Source organism: Simochromis diagramma, unplaced genomic scaffold, assembly GCF_900408965.1.
Source record: "Simochromis diagramma unplaced genomic scaffold, fSimDia1.1 OVJJ01000514.1, whole genome shotgun sequence".
NCBI classification, from domain to species: Eukaryota; Metazoa; Chordata; class Actinopteri; order Cichliformes; family Cichlidae; genus Simochromis; species Simochromis diagramma.
In genome coordinates this window covers 346,043-364,094 of record NW_024387346.1, presented here as the reverse complement: position 1 = coordinate 364,094, position 18,052 = coordinate 346,043, and the positions used below count along the sequence as shown (strand labels likewise).

The 18,052-nt window shown below is 39.8% G+C and overlaps 1 protein-coding gene across 2 annotated transcripts in view; it reads left to right on the top strand.

Annotated features, from left to right (window-relative positions):
• pde1a (phosphodiesterase 1A, calmodulin-dependent) overlaps positions 1 to 18,052 on the top strand; it is a 43,532-nt gene that overhangs the window by 12,980 nt on the left and 12,500 nt on the right. The window contains exons 1-5 of one of the 2 annotated variants that reach the window (XM_040006803.1): positions 31 to 311; positions 3,866 to 3,892; positions 10,885 to 10,998; positions 11,089 to 11,271; positions 17,248 to 17,314. In XM_040006803.1, the coding sequence (XP_039862737.1) occupies positions 277 to 311; positions 3,866 to 3,892; positions 10,885 to 10,998; positions 11,089 to 11,271; positions 17,248 to 17,314 (426 nt within the window). In that variant the 5' untranslated portion in view covers positions 31 to 276. Of the gene's footprint in view, positions 1 to 30; positions 312 to 3,865; positions 3,893 to 10,884; positions 10,999 to 11,088; positions 11,272 to 17,247; positions 17,315 to 18,052 lie in introns of those variants that run through there. The other variant, XM_040006802.1, reaches the window with a different exon arrangement.

Genomic DNA, 18,052 nt, shown 5'->3' with positions numbered 1-18,052 from the left:
AGAAACTCTCTGTCCTCACCTGTCACTATTGCTGCTGCCGCGTGCTGGAGAGTTTTCTCTGACTAAGAAAACAATGCAGCGACCTGGCACTGATCAGCGTGCCTTATACAGCTTTGTAATTCAGCTCTGATCCGCCCACGCAGGCCGGCGTACAATTACCATTCGACCATGAAATAACAGGTCTCTACAGTCGCATTTCAAAGCTGAGACGTGTCAGAGCTGTGATTAGTTGCTGGGGTCAGATTCCAGAGCTGTGACTGGCTAATTTCAGACCAAATGGAGCGTTTAGATCGTCGTCATCTACTTGTGGGGTAATCTGCTGTTCAAATTTACATTCCAATAGGTGTTTAGGTTCGGTGACGCATGATTTAATGCTTGCATTTTGGTGACATTGACTTTGTTTTGCATGGTTTTAATAGTAGCAAAATCAGGTCTATTTTGTCCCCTTTTTTCTGACCTCATAACATGTAATGAAGTGGTAACACTTTCCAAATTGGATTTGGGCATATTTATCAAAGGTGAGAAAACATGTAAATTAACATTAAAATCTTACTACTTCACCAGTACCACCTCTTTGGCCTGATTTGGAAAGAGTGATGTTGTGTAAAAAGCCCAAGGATATTTGGCATGCAGACTGGGGGAGCCAGGGATCGAACCACAAACCTTCTGATCAGCAGATGAAGGATGTATGGACACCTTTAGATTTATTAACCATGTAAATTTCCTGTACCTGTTATAGATGTCCTCAGTCCAAAGTTCAAACATTGAATGTCATATTGATGGCCAAAGTGGGTCATGGCTGGACGCCCAAATTGTGGACTTAGTTTGGACGGAATTGGCTATGGACCAATGGACCCAATATAGATCAGATCTGCATGTCTATCCAACGTCCAATGTATAGTGGGAAAAAACTAAAAAGTGACACAAAAACACTTCAAAAAGACATAAAATGTCTACAAAGGGACAAAAATTTACTGCAAAGTAGCACAAAACAACTTCTAGGAGACATAAAATGACTAAAAAGCAATAGAAATGACTAAAAAGTGGCAAAAAACAACATCATAAAGACACAAAATAATTCTTTGAAGGAGACACAAATATGTAATATGACTTAACCCTCTCAAGGCAGGCGTTGCCGATTTGCAACAGTTAAAAACTAACAACCTGATTACCCCACATACATATTTTATGAGTTTTCTTTTACTCAGAAGTACCACTGCAGGACTTGGTTGTGCATTAGTAACAAAAAGTTTAATTTGAGCCTGAGAGGGTTAAAATGGTGGCAAAAAATATCTGCAGACTCACGAGACATCAAAGACAAACTTTAAAGAGAAGGGAACCGAGCACAAAGAGATATATAATAAAAAATGAGACACAAAATGACTGCAAAAAGACACAAAATAAGCAGAAAAATGACAACAAACAAACAGCAAAATAGCTAAGAGAGGCGAAAAAGAAAGAAAAGGAACCTTAAACTTCTTTTTAAAAAGTCAATATTTATTTAATATGTGTTTCCATCCCATCATGTCAAATACTGCTTGTGTTCTGGTTTCTCTCCCTGCTCCGTGTGCTTTAGTCAGCAACACGTACTTGGTTTAATTTAGGCAGCAAAAAAACTTAAAATTTGTCTCCTATACATCATTGACCTTGTGTGGTGAAAATGTAACAAAGGTGATCTTCCATACATGACACATTAGTTGTAAGAGAGCTTTTTCATTATTGCCAGAAATGTGTGTATCTGTCAGATGTCAGCATTTATAGGAATTTGGTCATTTACTTGAAAATCCATCCCAAACACACATACAACATATCATATGTTTCTTTACATGTGACACAGCTTTAACCTGCACGCCCAATATCACGATTGGAATGTTAGATTCTTTAACCTTTCATCGCTACAAATATCTGCAGACTAATATTTCATCCAGCAAATCATTTGTCAGTACAAAGTTATATTTAGGCACCCTGTTCATTAATTTGGCCTCTGTCTTTATCAGAGAACAGTCTGCATGGACTGGCCTTGCTTTGCATCCTTCACCACATAACAGCGGTAAAATGTAATCATGTGCTTCACAGTTTCACAAAATTAACAATAAATCATTTAACAGGTGCTGCTTCCCCAGATTGGACCTTACTATGAGGCATCTGTGTTTTAGAGGGAAAGGGAAAGGTTGTCTGCACTAGCACATTTAGAAGCTTCCAACCACTTTATTGATGCAACTTTTTGGGAAAATATTCCCGCCCCCTTTGGCGTAAGACAGGAATCAACCTCAGTGAATTCAAATGTTGAGCTGGAGGCAGTGACATCATTGTCAGCCATCACGCTCAGAGAAATGAATGAGAAAAATGGAGTCTGAAATGGAGTGTGACACTAGAAATATATTCAAAGAAAAAACAACTTGATAGGGTATGTGCGATCCCTGGTTGATGTAGGACAGAAAAAGCTGACAGTAAACCCCTGAATCCCTTTTAAGTCATGATTATTCTTTGTGTAGGGTTCTAATAATTTGGGTTTTTTTGGTGATATAAACATGAATTGTGTTGTAACACAGAGTCAGTCATTCACTTAAACTGCTGTAGTTTTTTTCATTGTTAGCAGTCTATCTGCTGTTCTTCTTTGGCATGTGCCTATTACAAAAGGAAACATAGAAATGTGAGGATTCACAGGCTGCTTATCAAGATGACATATTCATTTATGATGCCTGCAGAATATGCTACTATCCTTCGTACACTGAATCTAAAAGGAGGTGTATCATATCTATGTGTTCATATTTGGCTGTGTTATGACTCATAGGAAGCTCCATGTTTGATGCAAATTGCTGCAATCTGCTACTAACGGGTTTAAAGTACCTAAATTACCTCCATGAGCCACTGCTGTTGCTGGAACCTCTGACAGTGTTGAAAAGCAACCAAATCAGCCACCAATCTCCACAAAATACCCAGCATTCATGGGTTCCTTTCACCTCCGCTCTCCATGTTCAACTCTTTGACACCCTGCTGGGACGGCTCAATTCCCAGAACGAAAACCTCTGCTCCAGTGCTTTGGAGTGCTTGTCTGAGCCACCCTTGCACACAAAATGGGTAGAAAACATGATTTACTAACCGGTCTCTTTCAGACTTTTCAGATTTTATTGGAATGAGGGACATTTTAAAAGACTTAACACAGAGGACAAACAGTTTTTGAGTATGTTGGCCATGTATCATGTATGTATGGTTTAGCTTTATGTGTCTTCTAAGCCTTTCGAGGCAACAGCAGTTGCCATTTTTGTTGTGTAACGCTCCCGTGGTTGCATGTCATTCTCATCTGTCTCGAGGTTAATGGAAATGACAGTTTGCTTTTCGCATGCAGTGTTTGAGTTTGCTCTCTGTAATGCAGCCCCCTGACTCACTTCAGTAAATCCAAGCAGCATTTCCACCTAACCCACTGACATTAGTGCAGGTAGCTTTGGTGTGCACTCATAAACTGTATATAAATGATGGACGTGCCATCAAGGTCTAAAACGTGAATCCAATGTGCCAAAGTACCTTAAGTACCTTCTGATGGCCACTATAGGAGCAATCTGGTCTCGTAAAAAGTCTTTTAAAATACATCATGTTGTTAATTTAATGAGTAGTTCAGTACAAATGAAATATATCTGTATATACCAATATAGACATTTATTCAAGCTTCTGAATACTCTATGGTTTATTTATTAGTTCCAATGTGAAGATGTGTTTTTGTTGATGAAGATAAGACTTTATTCAGAGAAGAAATATCTTTGTTAGTCTGCATGTTTGTTTCAAGGTGTGCCTTCTAACCTAGCCTGAAACTCACCATGTGAGTGGCCAATTTGATTAACTCTTGTTTGTTCTTGTTTGTTTACAGGCAGAAATATAAAAGTACATCGCAAAGGTAAGGCACGCACTGGCACACACATACACGCACAATTGTTTTTATGGAGAGTTGAAACAATTAGTTGTATTCTTGTGTATTTGTTTAGCGGAAAATCATTGTGACAACTGACAAGCATGAATGAAAAATTAAAAATACAAAATAGAGAAAAAAAATCAGCTTCTCTAAACTGCAGATGTTTTTGCTTTTTTCTTCTTTATAAAAGTGTAGAAGTGAAAAGTGTAGATATTTAATAACATTCCCTTGGTCTTTTGGTCTATGAAACTTACACTACCAGTCAAAAGCTTGGACACATCTTCTATTTTATAGGTTTTTCTTTATTTTCACGACTATTTAGATTGTAGATTCTCATTGAAGGCATCAGGACTATGAATGTGTGTGAATTAACTCAAAACAAGTTTTATATTTTAGATTCTTCAAAATAGCCACCCTTTGCTTTAGGTCAGATGACTGTGAAAGCCAAGCTATCTGGCGCAGCACTCCATCACTCTCCTTCTTCTTCTTCAGTATGTATCTATGTATGTTGAAAGTAGTAAAAAATAAAGAAAAAATATTAAATGAGAAGATGTTTCCAAACTTTTGACTGGCAGTCTATATTTTCCGATTCATGATTAAATCCTTTCTGCAGTTGTTTTGAGTAAGTCTTTGATAATTAAGTGCACAAAGATTTTTTTCACCATAAAAGCACACTGAGCTCATTATGCATCATAAAAATATGAAAATGAATTAGCATGTTATTTTAGAATTGTGGAAACCATCATCGACACATAAAAGGTACTACTTGCTTTACCCTGAAATTTAAAAGAAAAAATAACTTTGTCTTTGTCTAAAACAGATACACTCCCAGAGGGAGGCCTTGTTTGACGTGCAACACTAAAACATGTTTCAGCTCTTTAAAAAGACCCTCCCTATTTCTTTACGTATTTTGTGTAATTTTAAAACAAATCTGACTGTAAATGTGTGTGTTCTCAGGGGATATTGCTTTTAGCTTTGTGACTGTAGACTGTAAACTTAGGCTACATTCACACTGCAGGCGAAAGCGCGTCAAATCCGATTTTTTTGACCCTATGCGACCCATATCCGATCATAGTGTGACAGTGTGAACGGCACAAATCCGATATTTTCAAATCTGATCTGGGTCACTTTTGTATGTGGTACTGAATCCAATACATATCCGATGTTTTAGAAAGCGACTGCTGTCATGTCGCATTAAATCCGTCTTTTACGTCACTGACACAAGACAGACGCCAATTATCAGCGCCGGAGAAGCGCCCGATAAGACATCGCGAACGCTTCCTGGCCATCCAGCGTAGATGTCAGTGAAACTGTTGGGAAGACAACGTTGGAGAAACGTGAACATTTTATTTGTACTGTATAATCTGCAGATTCTGACAGAAATCTGCAACTATCCTTTGAAGCACCGCTCCTCTAAAACAGCAATAAGGATAATTATTAGGTTATTTACATTATTATGTAAATAACAAAATAACTTAAAGCAAAAATTGGGAAACGTAAAGTCCGAAGTCTTTATATTAAGGGCCATCAGTCAAATATTGTTTGCTCTGGGTCTAAACAGAGCGCGTTGTGTGTGACATCTTTTGCGCATGCGGGCCGCTTTGAGCGTTCACACTATTTTATTTGTAGTGTGAACAAGCAGACAAAAAAATCGGATTTGATCAAAAAATCGGAATTGAGCATTAACACCTGCAGTGTGAACGTAGCCATAGACATCTTGGATCCAGAACTCTTGAAGTCATTCTTTCTAATTACCAGCAGGGGGTGTCTTCCATTTGTCCAGTTAAATAGATGTCACTTGGAAAACAACCCTATGGCTGCTTTGCTCCATCCATCCATTTTATTCCGCTTATCCTTATCAGGGTTGCTGGGAAGCTGGAGCCTATTCCAACTACCATAGGCCGAGAGGGGGGGTACATCCTAAAAAGATTGCCACTGTGACACAGGCCTAACACAGAGGGACAGACAACCATTCGCATGAGCAATTTAGAAATCACCAGTTAACCTAACCTAACCTGTCTTTTATCTGTGGGAGGAAGCCAGAGTACCTGGAGAGAACCCATGGAAAACATGGGGAGAACATGCAAACTCCACACAGAAAGGCCTCCGGCTATTTTCAAGTCTTACTGAATACAGGGACTTCACCTTTGTGGTTGGGGTTGTGTCTTTTACTGAAACAGCTTTAAACGCACTGCATTAGAAACCTCTAACCTACAGTGACATTTGTAAAACTCAGCAGCTACTACTACTAATAACTAATAATAACATGGAATATTTCAAGTTATTAAAAAAGAAAACAGATGGTGTTTTGTTGACACCTGAAAATGACGCACCTGAATCACAATCTCTCTAGTCTTGAAGTTATCTTTCTCACCATCTCCTACTCTGACTTCAGCTGTTACCATGGCAACTAAAACAAATTTCATCCAGTTTACAGGGTGGTGGTAGGTCACCATGGCAATGTTAAAAGGCTTGGACACAGCAGAGTCTTTAAATCACCCTGTCGACAGTCTGCTACATAAAAAATATCACTTTATACTGCAGTTAAAGATGACCAACATTTCCATCCATCCTTCCAGATTAAACATTCTTGCTGGCCGTAATACCTCTTTTAGGTTATCTGGACGAACTTTTTAGAATTTCTTTTAGATCGTTTACCTCAGTAAAAATACAAATACCACCCTGCAAAAAATTTAAAAGTCAAGTCATTCAAGCTTAAATAAGAAACCTACCTCAAGGAATGAACCAGTGTCTCAGTAAAGAACCAATTTAAATCAAGTGATCACATTGTTTGTAGATGGGGAAAAACATGTAATTTCTTCTCATTTCTTTAATTGAATGTATGAAAAATGTGAATAATAATAATAATAATTTGACAGGTATAAAATAGTATTTGTTTACCAACATGACGATTCCCAGAGAGCTATTTGCTGTAAACTTGTACAAGTGGAGGACAAAAGAATAAGTATCAAACAGCATCCTGGTTCTCTTGGCTCATCTGTCATCCTGAGCCTCAGGTACCTTGGTGTGATCTTTGATTCTGCCATGTCCCTAGAACAACACTGTCGCCACTTGATTAGGAATGGCCTTTTTCAGCTAAGAAACATCTCCAAACTGCGAACTTTGCTGTCTAAATCTGAGTTAGAAATGGTTATTCATGCTTTTACTTCATCTCGCTTAGATTATTGTAACAGTCTTTTTCTTTGTTTGAGCAAAAGGAATCTTGACCGTCTCCAGTTAGTCCAGAATGCTGCTGCAAGGCTTTTAACTAAGACACGAAAAAGAGAGCACATTACACCAGTGTTACGTTCATTACACTGGCTTCCAGTACATTTTAGAATTCATTTTAAAATCTTGATACTGACTTTTAAAGCTTTGAATTGTGATGCCCCTGCCTACATTTCTGATCTTTTAGAACCCCACGTTCCCTCTCGCAGTCTGAGATCATCTAATCAAAGGTGTTGTTAGTCCCACAAACTCGTTTTAAGACCAGGTGATAGATCTTTTAGAGCGGTGGCCCCCAGGTTGTGGAATGCTCTCCCTCCATCATTATGTTGCCTTGATTGTATTTATTCTTTTAAAAAGCAGCTTAAGACTCATTTATTTAGATTGGCTTTTAATTAGATTTGTGCTGTATGTTTGATTATTAATGTATTTTATGTATTTCTGTTTTATATTACTGTGAAGCACTTTGTGGTTTTTATTCTGTGAAAAGTGCTATATAAATAAATTGATTTGATTTGATTTGATTTGAAGTAGCAGGCCTAAAAAACTACAGCAAATCTACAGCAAATGAACTGTATCTGAGAGTCATGTCCTTGGGCAAAGACCTAATACAGGACCCGACAGATGCATCTGGCCTGGCCTTTCAGTTGATCTACTGATTGCCAAAGGCTCATCAGATCTCAGTGGAAGGGTGGCTGTCAAAACCTGGAATTATGAATGCAGAATAGTAGATTTTGATCCACCAGGCAATACCATCTGGAAAACTTGATGATTAGTATCAACTACTGCCAGTGGAGTAAAAGCATAACTGGATAGAAAACCACACATTAGAACCGTATCAGTCATGGATTGGCCTCCCCAGAGACAGGACGTCAACATTACTGAACCACTTCTCTTGACAGAAAATAGAAGAAAAGGCAGACAACATCCAAACAAGAGCACTAATTGTCTTTCATGAAGCCTGGAGGGCTTATAAGTGCTTTTAAATGCTTATAATTAACCTCTAATGACTTTCAAACAGTTTGCACAAATTCTGTTTCAATGAAGCCATTAGTTTGTGATATGTAACTTAATCTGATTTCATCATTTAAAAGTAAGTCATAGGTCATCCCATCTGAGAACTTTTCAAACTGGCATAAGGGCGCTGTTGGCTGGCAAAGACGCAAGGAAGATGCACTCTACAAGGCAGCGTGTTTATTTCCTGGAGGAGACTCCAGTCGTTTTCTGTGGGTGTCAGCTGACTGACAGGAGGCAGCGTGTCATGTGTCCATCTGGAGGAAGCAGATTTTCATGTTCTGGTTCTGTGGTGTGAACAGGACAGCAGCTGTGTGGGTGCTAAGAATGAAAATCCACCAGTTACAGTAGCAGGTGTGTGAAGACTGCAGGCAGACTAAAAGCATATCACTGATGTCGTGAGGTGCAGGATATCATACACATTTACATTATATGTACATTTAAATCCAGTGAAGTACAGTATTTAGTATAGTAAAGCAGACGGAGCGTTACACGGGTTTTGAGTGATGCACTTCACGTTAACAGACAGTTTATTAGCGATAGTCATTCTGTATCATTCACAATACTGTTATAATGTAGGAACTACATATCTGACACCACAAACAAAATTCACCCTGATTTATGGCATACAGTTCAATTCATTTTGATTAAGTTTTGTTTAAATGACACCAATTTACAACTACAATCACCTCCAGGGGCTTTATATTGTAAGGTTAAGATCCTATAGTTTTAGAAAGAACCCTAACTATCACACAGCCCGCTATGTTCATGCCCTTGGTGACAGCAGGAAGGAAAAATTCCCTTTTAACAGAAAGAAACCTCCGGCAGACCCAGGCTCAAGGAGGGGCGGCCATCTGCTGCAACCAATTGGGGGTGATGATTAAAGATATGCTGTGGAAGAAACCAGAGATTAATACTAACTGATAATCAAATACAGACTATTGTCACTCCTGGCCCTTCATATATAAAACACATGGTGAGTGAAAAAGGTGAATGAAGCACTTTGTAAGTGTGCATGCGCCATTAGTGTGCTGCCTGCTGTAACCTATAATTTCCTTCGGGATTAATAAAGTATTCTGATTCTGATTCTGAAGAAGAAACGCTCAGTGCTTCACAGGAATCCCTCAGCAGCCTAAACTTATTGTAGCATAACTAAGGGAGGATTTAGGGTCACCTGGTCCAACAATAACTATAAACTTTATCAAAAAGGACATATCAACATTTTTTTAAACCAAATCTTAAAAGTAGAGATAGTGTCTGTCTCCTGAATCCAAACTCCCAAGCTGTTTCCACAAAAGAGGGGCCTGAAAGCTAGAGGCTCTGCCTTGCATACTACTTATAAATACTCTAGGAACAACAAGTAGGCCTGCAGTGCGAGAGTGAAGTGCTGTAATGGGGTGATATGGTACTATAAGGTCATTAAGATAAGATGGGGCCTGATTATTTAAGACCTTGAACAGGATTTTCAATTTGATTCTGGATTTAATAGGGAGCCTATGAAGAGAAGCCAATATAGAAGAAATCTGCTCTCTCTTTCTAGTCCCTGTCAGTACTCTTGCTGCAGCATTTTGGATTAACTTAAGTTCTTTTCAGGGAGTTTTCAGGACATCCTGATAATAAGAAATCACTAGTAGAACCAGACTCAGGGAGGAGAAGGGGAAACAATTCCAGAATCAAACATATAGAGAAACATGGTAATTGCAGCTGGACATCTGCACCCTGAACAAAGAGAAGTACCACACCTTTCACTGAGACACTGTGGAACTAGGCCTGAATGATCGGGTAATTTAAAAAAAAAAAAGAGTCATGATGACACATAATTTCTGATTTCAGCTGAGAACAGACATACCGAAAACGACCTCCTAGCTGATAAATTTAGCTCCACAGTGATAAAAATAACTCAAGTTGACACTGAGGGAAACAAAAAAGCAAAAATACTTGAAAAGAGGCAAGAGTACTTTGACAGTTCTGCAGCACAAACTACATAGTTCCGGAATGTTCGGAATTCCGGAATGTGCCAAAGTTCCGGAATGTTCGGAATTCCGGAATGTGCCAAAGTTCCGGAATGTTTAGAAATGTAAATATGCTGTAAATATGAGGAATGATATCCACAGCAGCCATGAAGAAAAAGAAGATACCTGACTATATTAAAGTATAAAATCAATGCCATATAACCGAATTAAAAGTGCTTGTTGTGTTTGTGACTAAACTGCATCTAACAGAAAATTGAGCATAACATTAGTTCTGTCAGGCTGGACAGTAAAGCTCAGCCTGCAGTTCCATCAGATCAGCTGATGCCCAGGCTGACATTCTTCAATTTATTCTACTCACTCATATTTAAGATGCTTCACCTTCCATACAGATACTGCTGCCTCTGCAAGCTGCTTCGCAACCCAGATTCCCTCCAGCTAAAGCGTTACATGCCGTTAATTAATGCCATATGTTTTCTAACCGATGCCTGCTCTGCTGTGTTAGGGGCCTTTGTTGCATTCTTTTTACCTCTTAGCTTTCAGTGTATGCACATGGACATACAGAACAGAACTGTACAGACAAATATGAGTTACTGCAGATATAGACAACAATCTCCTTTCAAATAAAGTGGTCCTGACAGGATTTTAAATGTTACCTAGCCCTTTAACACTGGGCGTCCAACTTCTGAATAACTTTGCATCATTTACTTGTTTTTCTACTGTTTGCTCAATTAGTGTAATGCACTGTATATTTGTTTGTGCTGTCAGGCTGAAGGCGGTCTTGGAGCAGATGGACCGTGGTATGGTGGACCTGCAGGAACTCCGGAGGCACTTGGAGCTTGCAGCTGCCATGCTGGATGCTGTTTACACCGATGAGACCAGGTGAGCCTGAGCAGGCTGTTGAATGAATGGCTGTATAGAAAATAAAGCTTTATCAGCAGTTGCCAAAAATGTGACTGTTTCTCTCTGCAGGCGCCTGCTGGACACTGAAGATGAGCTCAGTGACTTGCAGGCAGAGTCGGTACCAAGCGAGGTGCGTGACTGGCTGGCGTGCACCTTCAGCAGGAAGATGGGTGTGGCCAAGCGTCGCCCTGAAGAGAAGCCAAGATTCAGGAGCATTGTTCATGCAGTGCAGGCTGGGATATTTGTAGAGAGGTAAATGTTGCTCTGATCAGCTAAACAGAAAGCTTGTATTCACTAATAAGCATGCTAGAAATACTGCATGGAGTGGTAGTGTGAAGAAAAGAAATTCACAAATTGTTTCAGTCCCATAATTTCTCCAAAAGCCTGCATTCAGGTTTTGTGAATTCAAAATAAATGCTCATGAATAGAGAAAGTGTCTTCGCAACTGCACCAGCAATGAGATTCTCACTCTAACTGCTGCTAATGGCCATTAAACATAGCAGGCATTAGTTAAGCTTTGTAAATCTCATTTTAAATCATTGTTCAGTGTGTATAAAACTGCAGAAAACTCTAAGTACCTCTGCTTCACACTCCATTAGCTGTTAACAGACCTATTCAAGGATTAAAATGGCTGCAGAGCTTGGAACGAATTTATATACTGACTCACTTTCTTCCTTTATGTCCTCCCAGGTGCTCTGACCTAGAAAATAATGAAGTAACTTTGACATCGCCCATTATATCCTTATATAATAAGACTGTTACAAAAAACAAACAAACAAAAAAACATGTTATAAACATGAACTGAGTCCTGCAGGACAATTCACAAACCTTTACAATATTAATAATTTGCTGCAACTTCTCAACTGATATATTGATATTCCAGTTTTATGTAAGCATAATAACCCACAATCCACCCATTCATTCATCGGTTTTCATCCACTTATCCAATTTAGGGTCACAGGGGAGGAGTGAGTCAATTCAGAGTCAAAAATGAATGTTGAATTGTAAATAACTATAAGTTTTATACTTACTCAGGAAGAGACTAGCAATGTGAAAAGAGTCTGGAATGTCAATGCTGCCATTAAAATTCACCATTAGCAACGTGAAGTGCGAGGGACTCAGGCTTTCACGTTTGGTTGACCCATCAGTCCACCCTTACCTCCTCCCTGATTTCCAGAAAAAGAATTACTATGAACAGTATGCCACACTCCACAAATGAACTTCCGATAACTATACTCTCCACTTTGGGTGTTTTTGTGTGTTTGCTTGTTTTTTAAAATGACCTTACTTTACTCTTAACCCTCTCAGGCTCAAATTAAACTTTTTCTGCAGTCCTGCAGTGGTACTTCTGAGTAAAAAAAACCTCATAAAATATGTATGTGGGGTAATCAGGTTGTTAGTTTTTAATTGTTGCAAATCGGCAATGCCTGCCTCGAGAGGGTTAAGACTTCAACATACAACCACACTGTAGACAATACTGATCTTCTAGTTGCACTCGCCCCTCGCTAGAACCTGATCATCTTTTTGCACACAAAGCCAGCTCCAAAGTGAAGTGGCTTTCCTAGTTTGGTTTATAGGTCCTGAACACCAGGGGATGAGTTCCAGCACTGACTGTGACTCAAATCCAGTTCCACAGCTGGACCTTGTGAATGCTCTTGCAGGTACATGTGGACCAGATTCAATGTTGAGGCATTCATATGATTACATTTCATAAATGTTGGGTCTGACTTAGAAACTGAGGAATTCTACACTCACCCTCATACTGCAGCAACTCGTCAATCACACAGTAAAGCATACCCCATTTTATCCTGCTGTGTGACTCTAATGGGGACCATAATATTGTGCAGGCGGAAACTATCCATAGAGCTAAATGAACTAAAAACAGCTTATCATGACAGGTAATTATTAATAATTGTAGGAGCACAGGACTATGCACACTTTGCCTTTCTCTTGCTATTGACATTTTTCTTTTGTAGTCCAGCACTTGGAGAGAGTTTTCTGGAATATTCTGACCCTGAAGGTAGAAACGATTGCGGCTGTCTCGCTGGCAGGAGGTGACATTTTATTGTATTAAACCGACATTTGATCAGAAGTTAAAACAAATAAAAACCTTTTCAGTCAGAGCTCATTTTTTTTCACAGCTCAGAACCTTAAACAGAAATTGAGAAAAAAACAAAAACAAAAGAAAAATTGAAAAAAGGCTGTAGAAAAGTAGACAGGTACCAAAGGCAGGGAAAGAGCAATCTGAGAAGAAAAACAGTAAGGTGGTAAAGGAAGATAAAACAGTCAGATGACAATTTATCCTGCTGTTTGACTCTAAAGACTTTTGTACTTTTGCACAAATATTTTGTGCATGAAAATATTTTTTGTACTCACCTGTACTTACTGCAACCTTTCACACTGACCGTATCATTTCACTGAATATAGAGTATTTTAGCATTTATTTTTTCAAACCAAGCTTGATTCTTGCTATTTCTCAGCTCCAAAATAACAGATCTGACCCAATCAGACCACTGTATGTGGTAACAAGTGTGCTCGTCGCTCAAAGTAGGCACAGGTACAATTATATGGTAATAGTAAAATAATACTAACCCCAGAAACACAGCTAGACACTACTCTGGCCAGTCGGCTCTCTGAAATGATTTCTCTGCCTCCTCAGAAGTTGTTTCCAACTCTGCCAACAAGAGTTCAAACTTCCCCACTCACATCCTGAAATATGTGTGAATGCGGTGGTGATACAGCTTCAAATCCTGGATCAAACCATTAATTAAATTCTCCCTCTTGCTGCCTTCTTGTGAGACTTGGATGAACCCAGAATCTTTCTTTCTTTGTTTTCTTCCTCAAAATTTAACACTTTCAGTGTGTAACATTTGGACATATTACATTCAAATATTACATATCTTCCTAGTTTTGTCATTTCTATTTCTAGTTCTTAGATTTGTGTTCATTTAGTCTCCTCCCTTTCATGCTGTGGTCATCTTGGTCTTGTCTGTGTTCTCCCCAGTCCGTCATATCTCTCATCCTCTCTGTGTCCTCATTCTGTCTTGTTCTCTGCTTCTGTTTCTCCCCTGGTCCCAGTGTCAAGCCCTTGTCTCTTAGTCTGCGTCTCAGTGTCTTTCCTGTTTTATTTTGACAGTCTCTCGTCCTGTGTTCAGTGAGTTCAGTTTCCCTTCTCCCTGTCTCATTGTGCCTGATTACTACCAGCCATGTTTCCTCCTGTTTCCTAGCCCCTCATTAGTCTTTGTGCATTTAAGTCCCCTGTCTTCCTCTACTTGTTGTTGTGTTGTCCATGTTGCTGTGTGTTCTCCTGGGCTCCTCGTGTCCATCACTTCCTCGAGTTTTCTTCCAGTTTCGTGTTTTCATTTTCTAGCGTTAGGTTTTGTTTTTGTGAATTTAGTATCTGAGTATTTTGATACAACACATAAAAGCTGCCTCTTTTAGTTATCCCTTTGTGTTTGAGTCCTGCGTTTAGGTCCTACTCCTGCCTGCCACACAGCCAGCATTGACAGATCTGACCATTCAGATCATTATTTGGCAACAAGTGTGCTTGTAGTTCCAAGTCTGTCAGATGAATTTTTCACAAAAGCGCAGCACATTGGTGTGCACATACTTTACAAGACAAGTTTATGATGTGAGCAGGAGGTCAGGCAATTGAGAACAGTGAGTAGTTGCATTTCTGGGGAAAGAGTTTGCAAGAGGACTTGGTGGATTTTACCATGAGCCAGCGTCTAGGGCAGGGGTAGGCAACTTCAGGCCTCGAGTGCCGGTGTCCTGCAGGTTTTAGATATCACCCTGGGTTAACTTAATCAAATGATTAGTTCATTACCAGGAGAACTTCAAGACATGTTGAGGAGGTCATTTAGCCATTTAAATCAGCTGTGTTGCATCAAGGACACATCTAAAACCTGCAGGACACCGGCACTTGAGGCCTGGAGTTGCCTACCCCTAGGAGATTGCACTGCGGGTAAGTTTAATCAGAGGCTTGGCAGGAGAACAAAAGCCACAATGGACTGTAGTTGACGGGCATGACCTGGGAGATGTGGAATGTGGGATGGATGTGCATGGATGCTTGAAGCTTGAGTTTAACCACTGAAAGGCTGATGACAATCTCGATCTCATATCATCCAATAAAACAGGGAGCGAGCTTGCAAGAGATGGCCTTAAGATGAATATCTTTAGTGGCTAATCAAACCTTTTGTCCTAGTTCATATCTGAGAGTGGGTGTTTGGAGGCAATCTGCATAGTGGCAGTGCTGATCGACTGTTCGGAGTACGGCCTCTGGGCCTAAATGCGCTATCTGCAGGTGGTGCTAGATGGAAGGAACAGTGAGATCTGCTTCTACAGACAGGCAGGTGGTAACCTAAGGATACGTTGAAAGGTGAGAGACAGTAGCAGATAAGGTGAGTGAGTTGTTCTGTACTCTACTCATGGGAACTGTGAGGACCAGATGGCTGAGTTTTGTGTCATAATAAAACGGAGCCAATTCCAACTCTTGATTGAGCCTCTTGGTCAGACCGTCGGTCCGCAGGTGAAACCTGGAACTGAGGCTGACGTTGGCTCCCACTGCAGTGAAGATCTTCCAGACCTGGGAGGTGAACTGAGGACCCCTGTCCAAAACGATCTTCAGCGGAATGCCATGGAGCCTGAAACATGATCAATAAGCAGTTGGGTGGTTTTGGTAGCAGTGGGTAATTTCTGAAGAGCAACAAAATGAGCGAACTTTGAGAACCGGCCTATTATGGAGAGGAGATGGGTAGCCTGGTAATGAAGTCCAAAGTAACTTGGGACCAGGGCCTGTGAGGTGTAGCTAGCGGTTTGAGTAAACCTGAGGGTTGCTGGGAGTTACTCTGACTGCGTGCAGAGATGGAACAGTTGGCTACATAATCCCTAACATCTCTTTCCAGAGATGTTAGATTGAAGATGAGAGAAGGAGGTGAGCAATCAGGGCACATAGGTGGACACAGGAGAACACAGGACCCAAACAGAAAAACACCAGACATCACTCAGATCATGACAATATTTAGTCAATGATTTTTATTCTGTCACTGATAAATTAACAAACTTCTGTGAAAAAGTAGCAGGAAATGCACATTAGGAATTTGAACAGGCCAATCACAATATTTAGTTACATTTCTAGGGAGGTGCATGCCAAGTTATGCCATAGGTTACAGTGCAGGGTTTCAGAGTGCTTGCAATTACAGCTAAACATGTGAGTCTATGAGGATTGACTCACTTTTGGTTATTTAGAAGATCTGCATTTTATGACATGTTGAATTTACTTCATTTTTCAGCCCTTAAATGAACTAAAAACAGGAACCCAAGCTTACCATGACAGACCTTTATTGATAAAAGACTGCTGAGAAAACAGTGCTGTGCAGACTTTAGCCTTTTATTGCTATTGACATTTTTCTTCCATAGTCCAGCACCTGCAGTTTTCTTGGATATGTGAATTGTTTTTATATGATGTTGAAGAGCCATAAACAACATGAAAAGTATACTTTTTAATGTAACTGTATCTTATCTTTACAGTAACGTCATAAATGTATTTCCTGCCACTTCACTGACATGCAGAGGTTTCTCTTAATCTCTGAGCCTAGTGCTCTATATGTTAATTTATCTTAAAACTTGTTATACATGTTCAGAAAAGCAGTGAGGCGTCGCAGAATTCTGTCAAATGATTGTTTCAAATGAACACTTTCAGATGTTTAGTCATTTCAGTTATTTTTATCTGCAGCAGAAATCTGGAACACCTGCAGACAGAACAGAGAACAGTCATAGATTTTCTTCAAAATAAACGGCAGAACATCCGGCTGACTCCACCGCAGATGTGATTAAAGGGTCCAACATGAAGTGTAACAATGTTAGCCTGCAAGAGAGCTGGGGATGGAGATCATATAGGGAAACTGTGAAGTCCACTATTATTATATTGTAAATGACTCGCAGTGATAGAACGGTATCAGTTCATCTGCTGCAGCTTAATGACGCATGAAATCAAAAAATATCTGCTGCACCGAAGCAGCGCTCATTGTGTGTCTGTGAGTGTTTGAGTGTGTCTGTGTGTGTGTTTAGAATACGGTTACCATGACAACAAACAATCCATCCTGGTCACAAACTGTGGAGGAGGGTGGCTGGAGGGGGTCTGTGCGGGGAGTGTTTATATGCATGCCACTGCCTGTATCAATGTGTGAAATTAGTGCGTGATATTTTTATCTGTGTGTGTGACAACAGGATGTACAGACGGACGTCCAACATGGCTGGTCTGACCTATCCTCCCACAGCTTTGACAGCTCTGAAGGTAAAAATTACTGCTGCGTTCCCACTGGCAGCAGGTGACAATTTATTGTATTAAACCTGCGTTTGATTAGCAATTGAAAAAAAATAAAACCTTTTCAGTAAGAGTTCTGAGTTCAGAGCCTTAAAAGGAAATGAAGGGAGAGAAAAACAAAAAATGAAACAAAATAAAGAATGACAAAAAGACTGGAAGAGGTAAGAAAGTGTGTAAGAAGGTAGGAAACGCAGGGAAAAGCAATCCAGGATGATGAAAAGAGGAACGTGAGAATGACAAGGAGGGTAAAAAAGTAAGGTAGTTGAAATGGAAAGGAGGCAATGTGAAAAGAAAAGAGGAATGAATGAGTGAATGAGTCAGGGAGGACTTGGGAATGGGAAATAAGAAATAGACAAAAAGGGGAAGAAAGTGAGAGGAAAACAAGAGGAAGAACAGGAAGTAGGAAAGAAATACGAATTGCAAAAAGGAAAGGAGACGCTAGAGAGAGACTGAGAGGGGTAATGATAAAGGAGACAGAGAAGGAAGTGAGGACCTGGTTGGGAGGAAAGGAATGAAGTAAAGATATAGCAATGAAAGGAGATGAGAGAGGACATTTGGAAGAGAAGAAAAAGTGGGATTTGGGAAGAGTATGAGGGGAAGCACAAGAAAAAGGTAAAGCTGTAAAGGGAAGGCGGAAATAAAAGGAGCTAATAAAACATCCATCCAATCCCGCCAGCTAGCCAACCAGCCTTTTTAAACCCTTGTCCA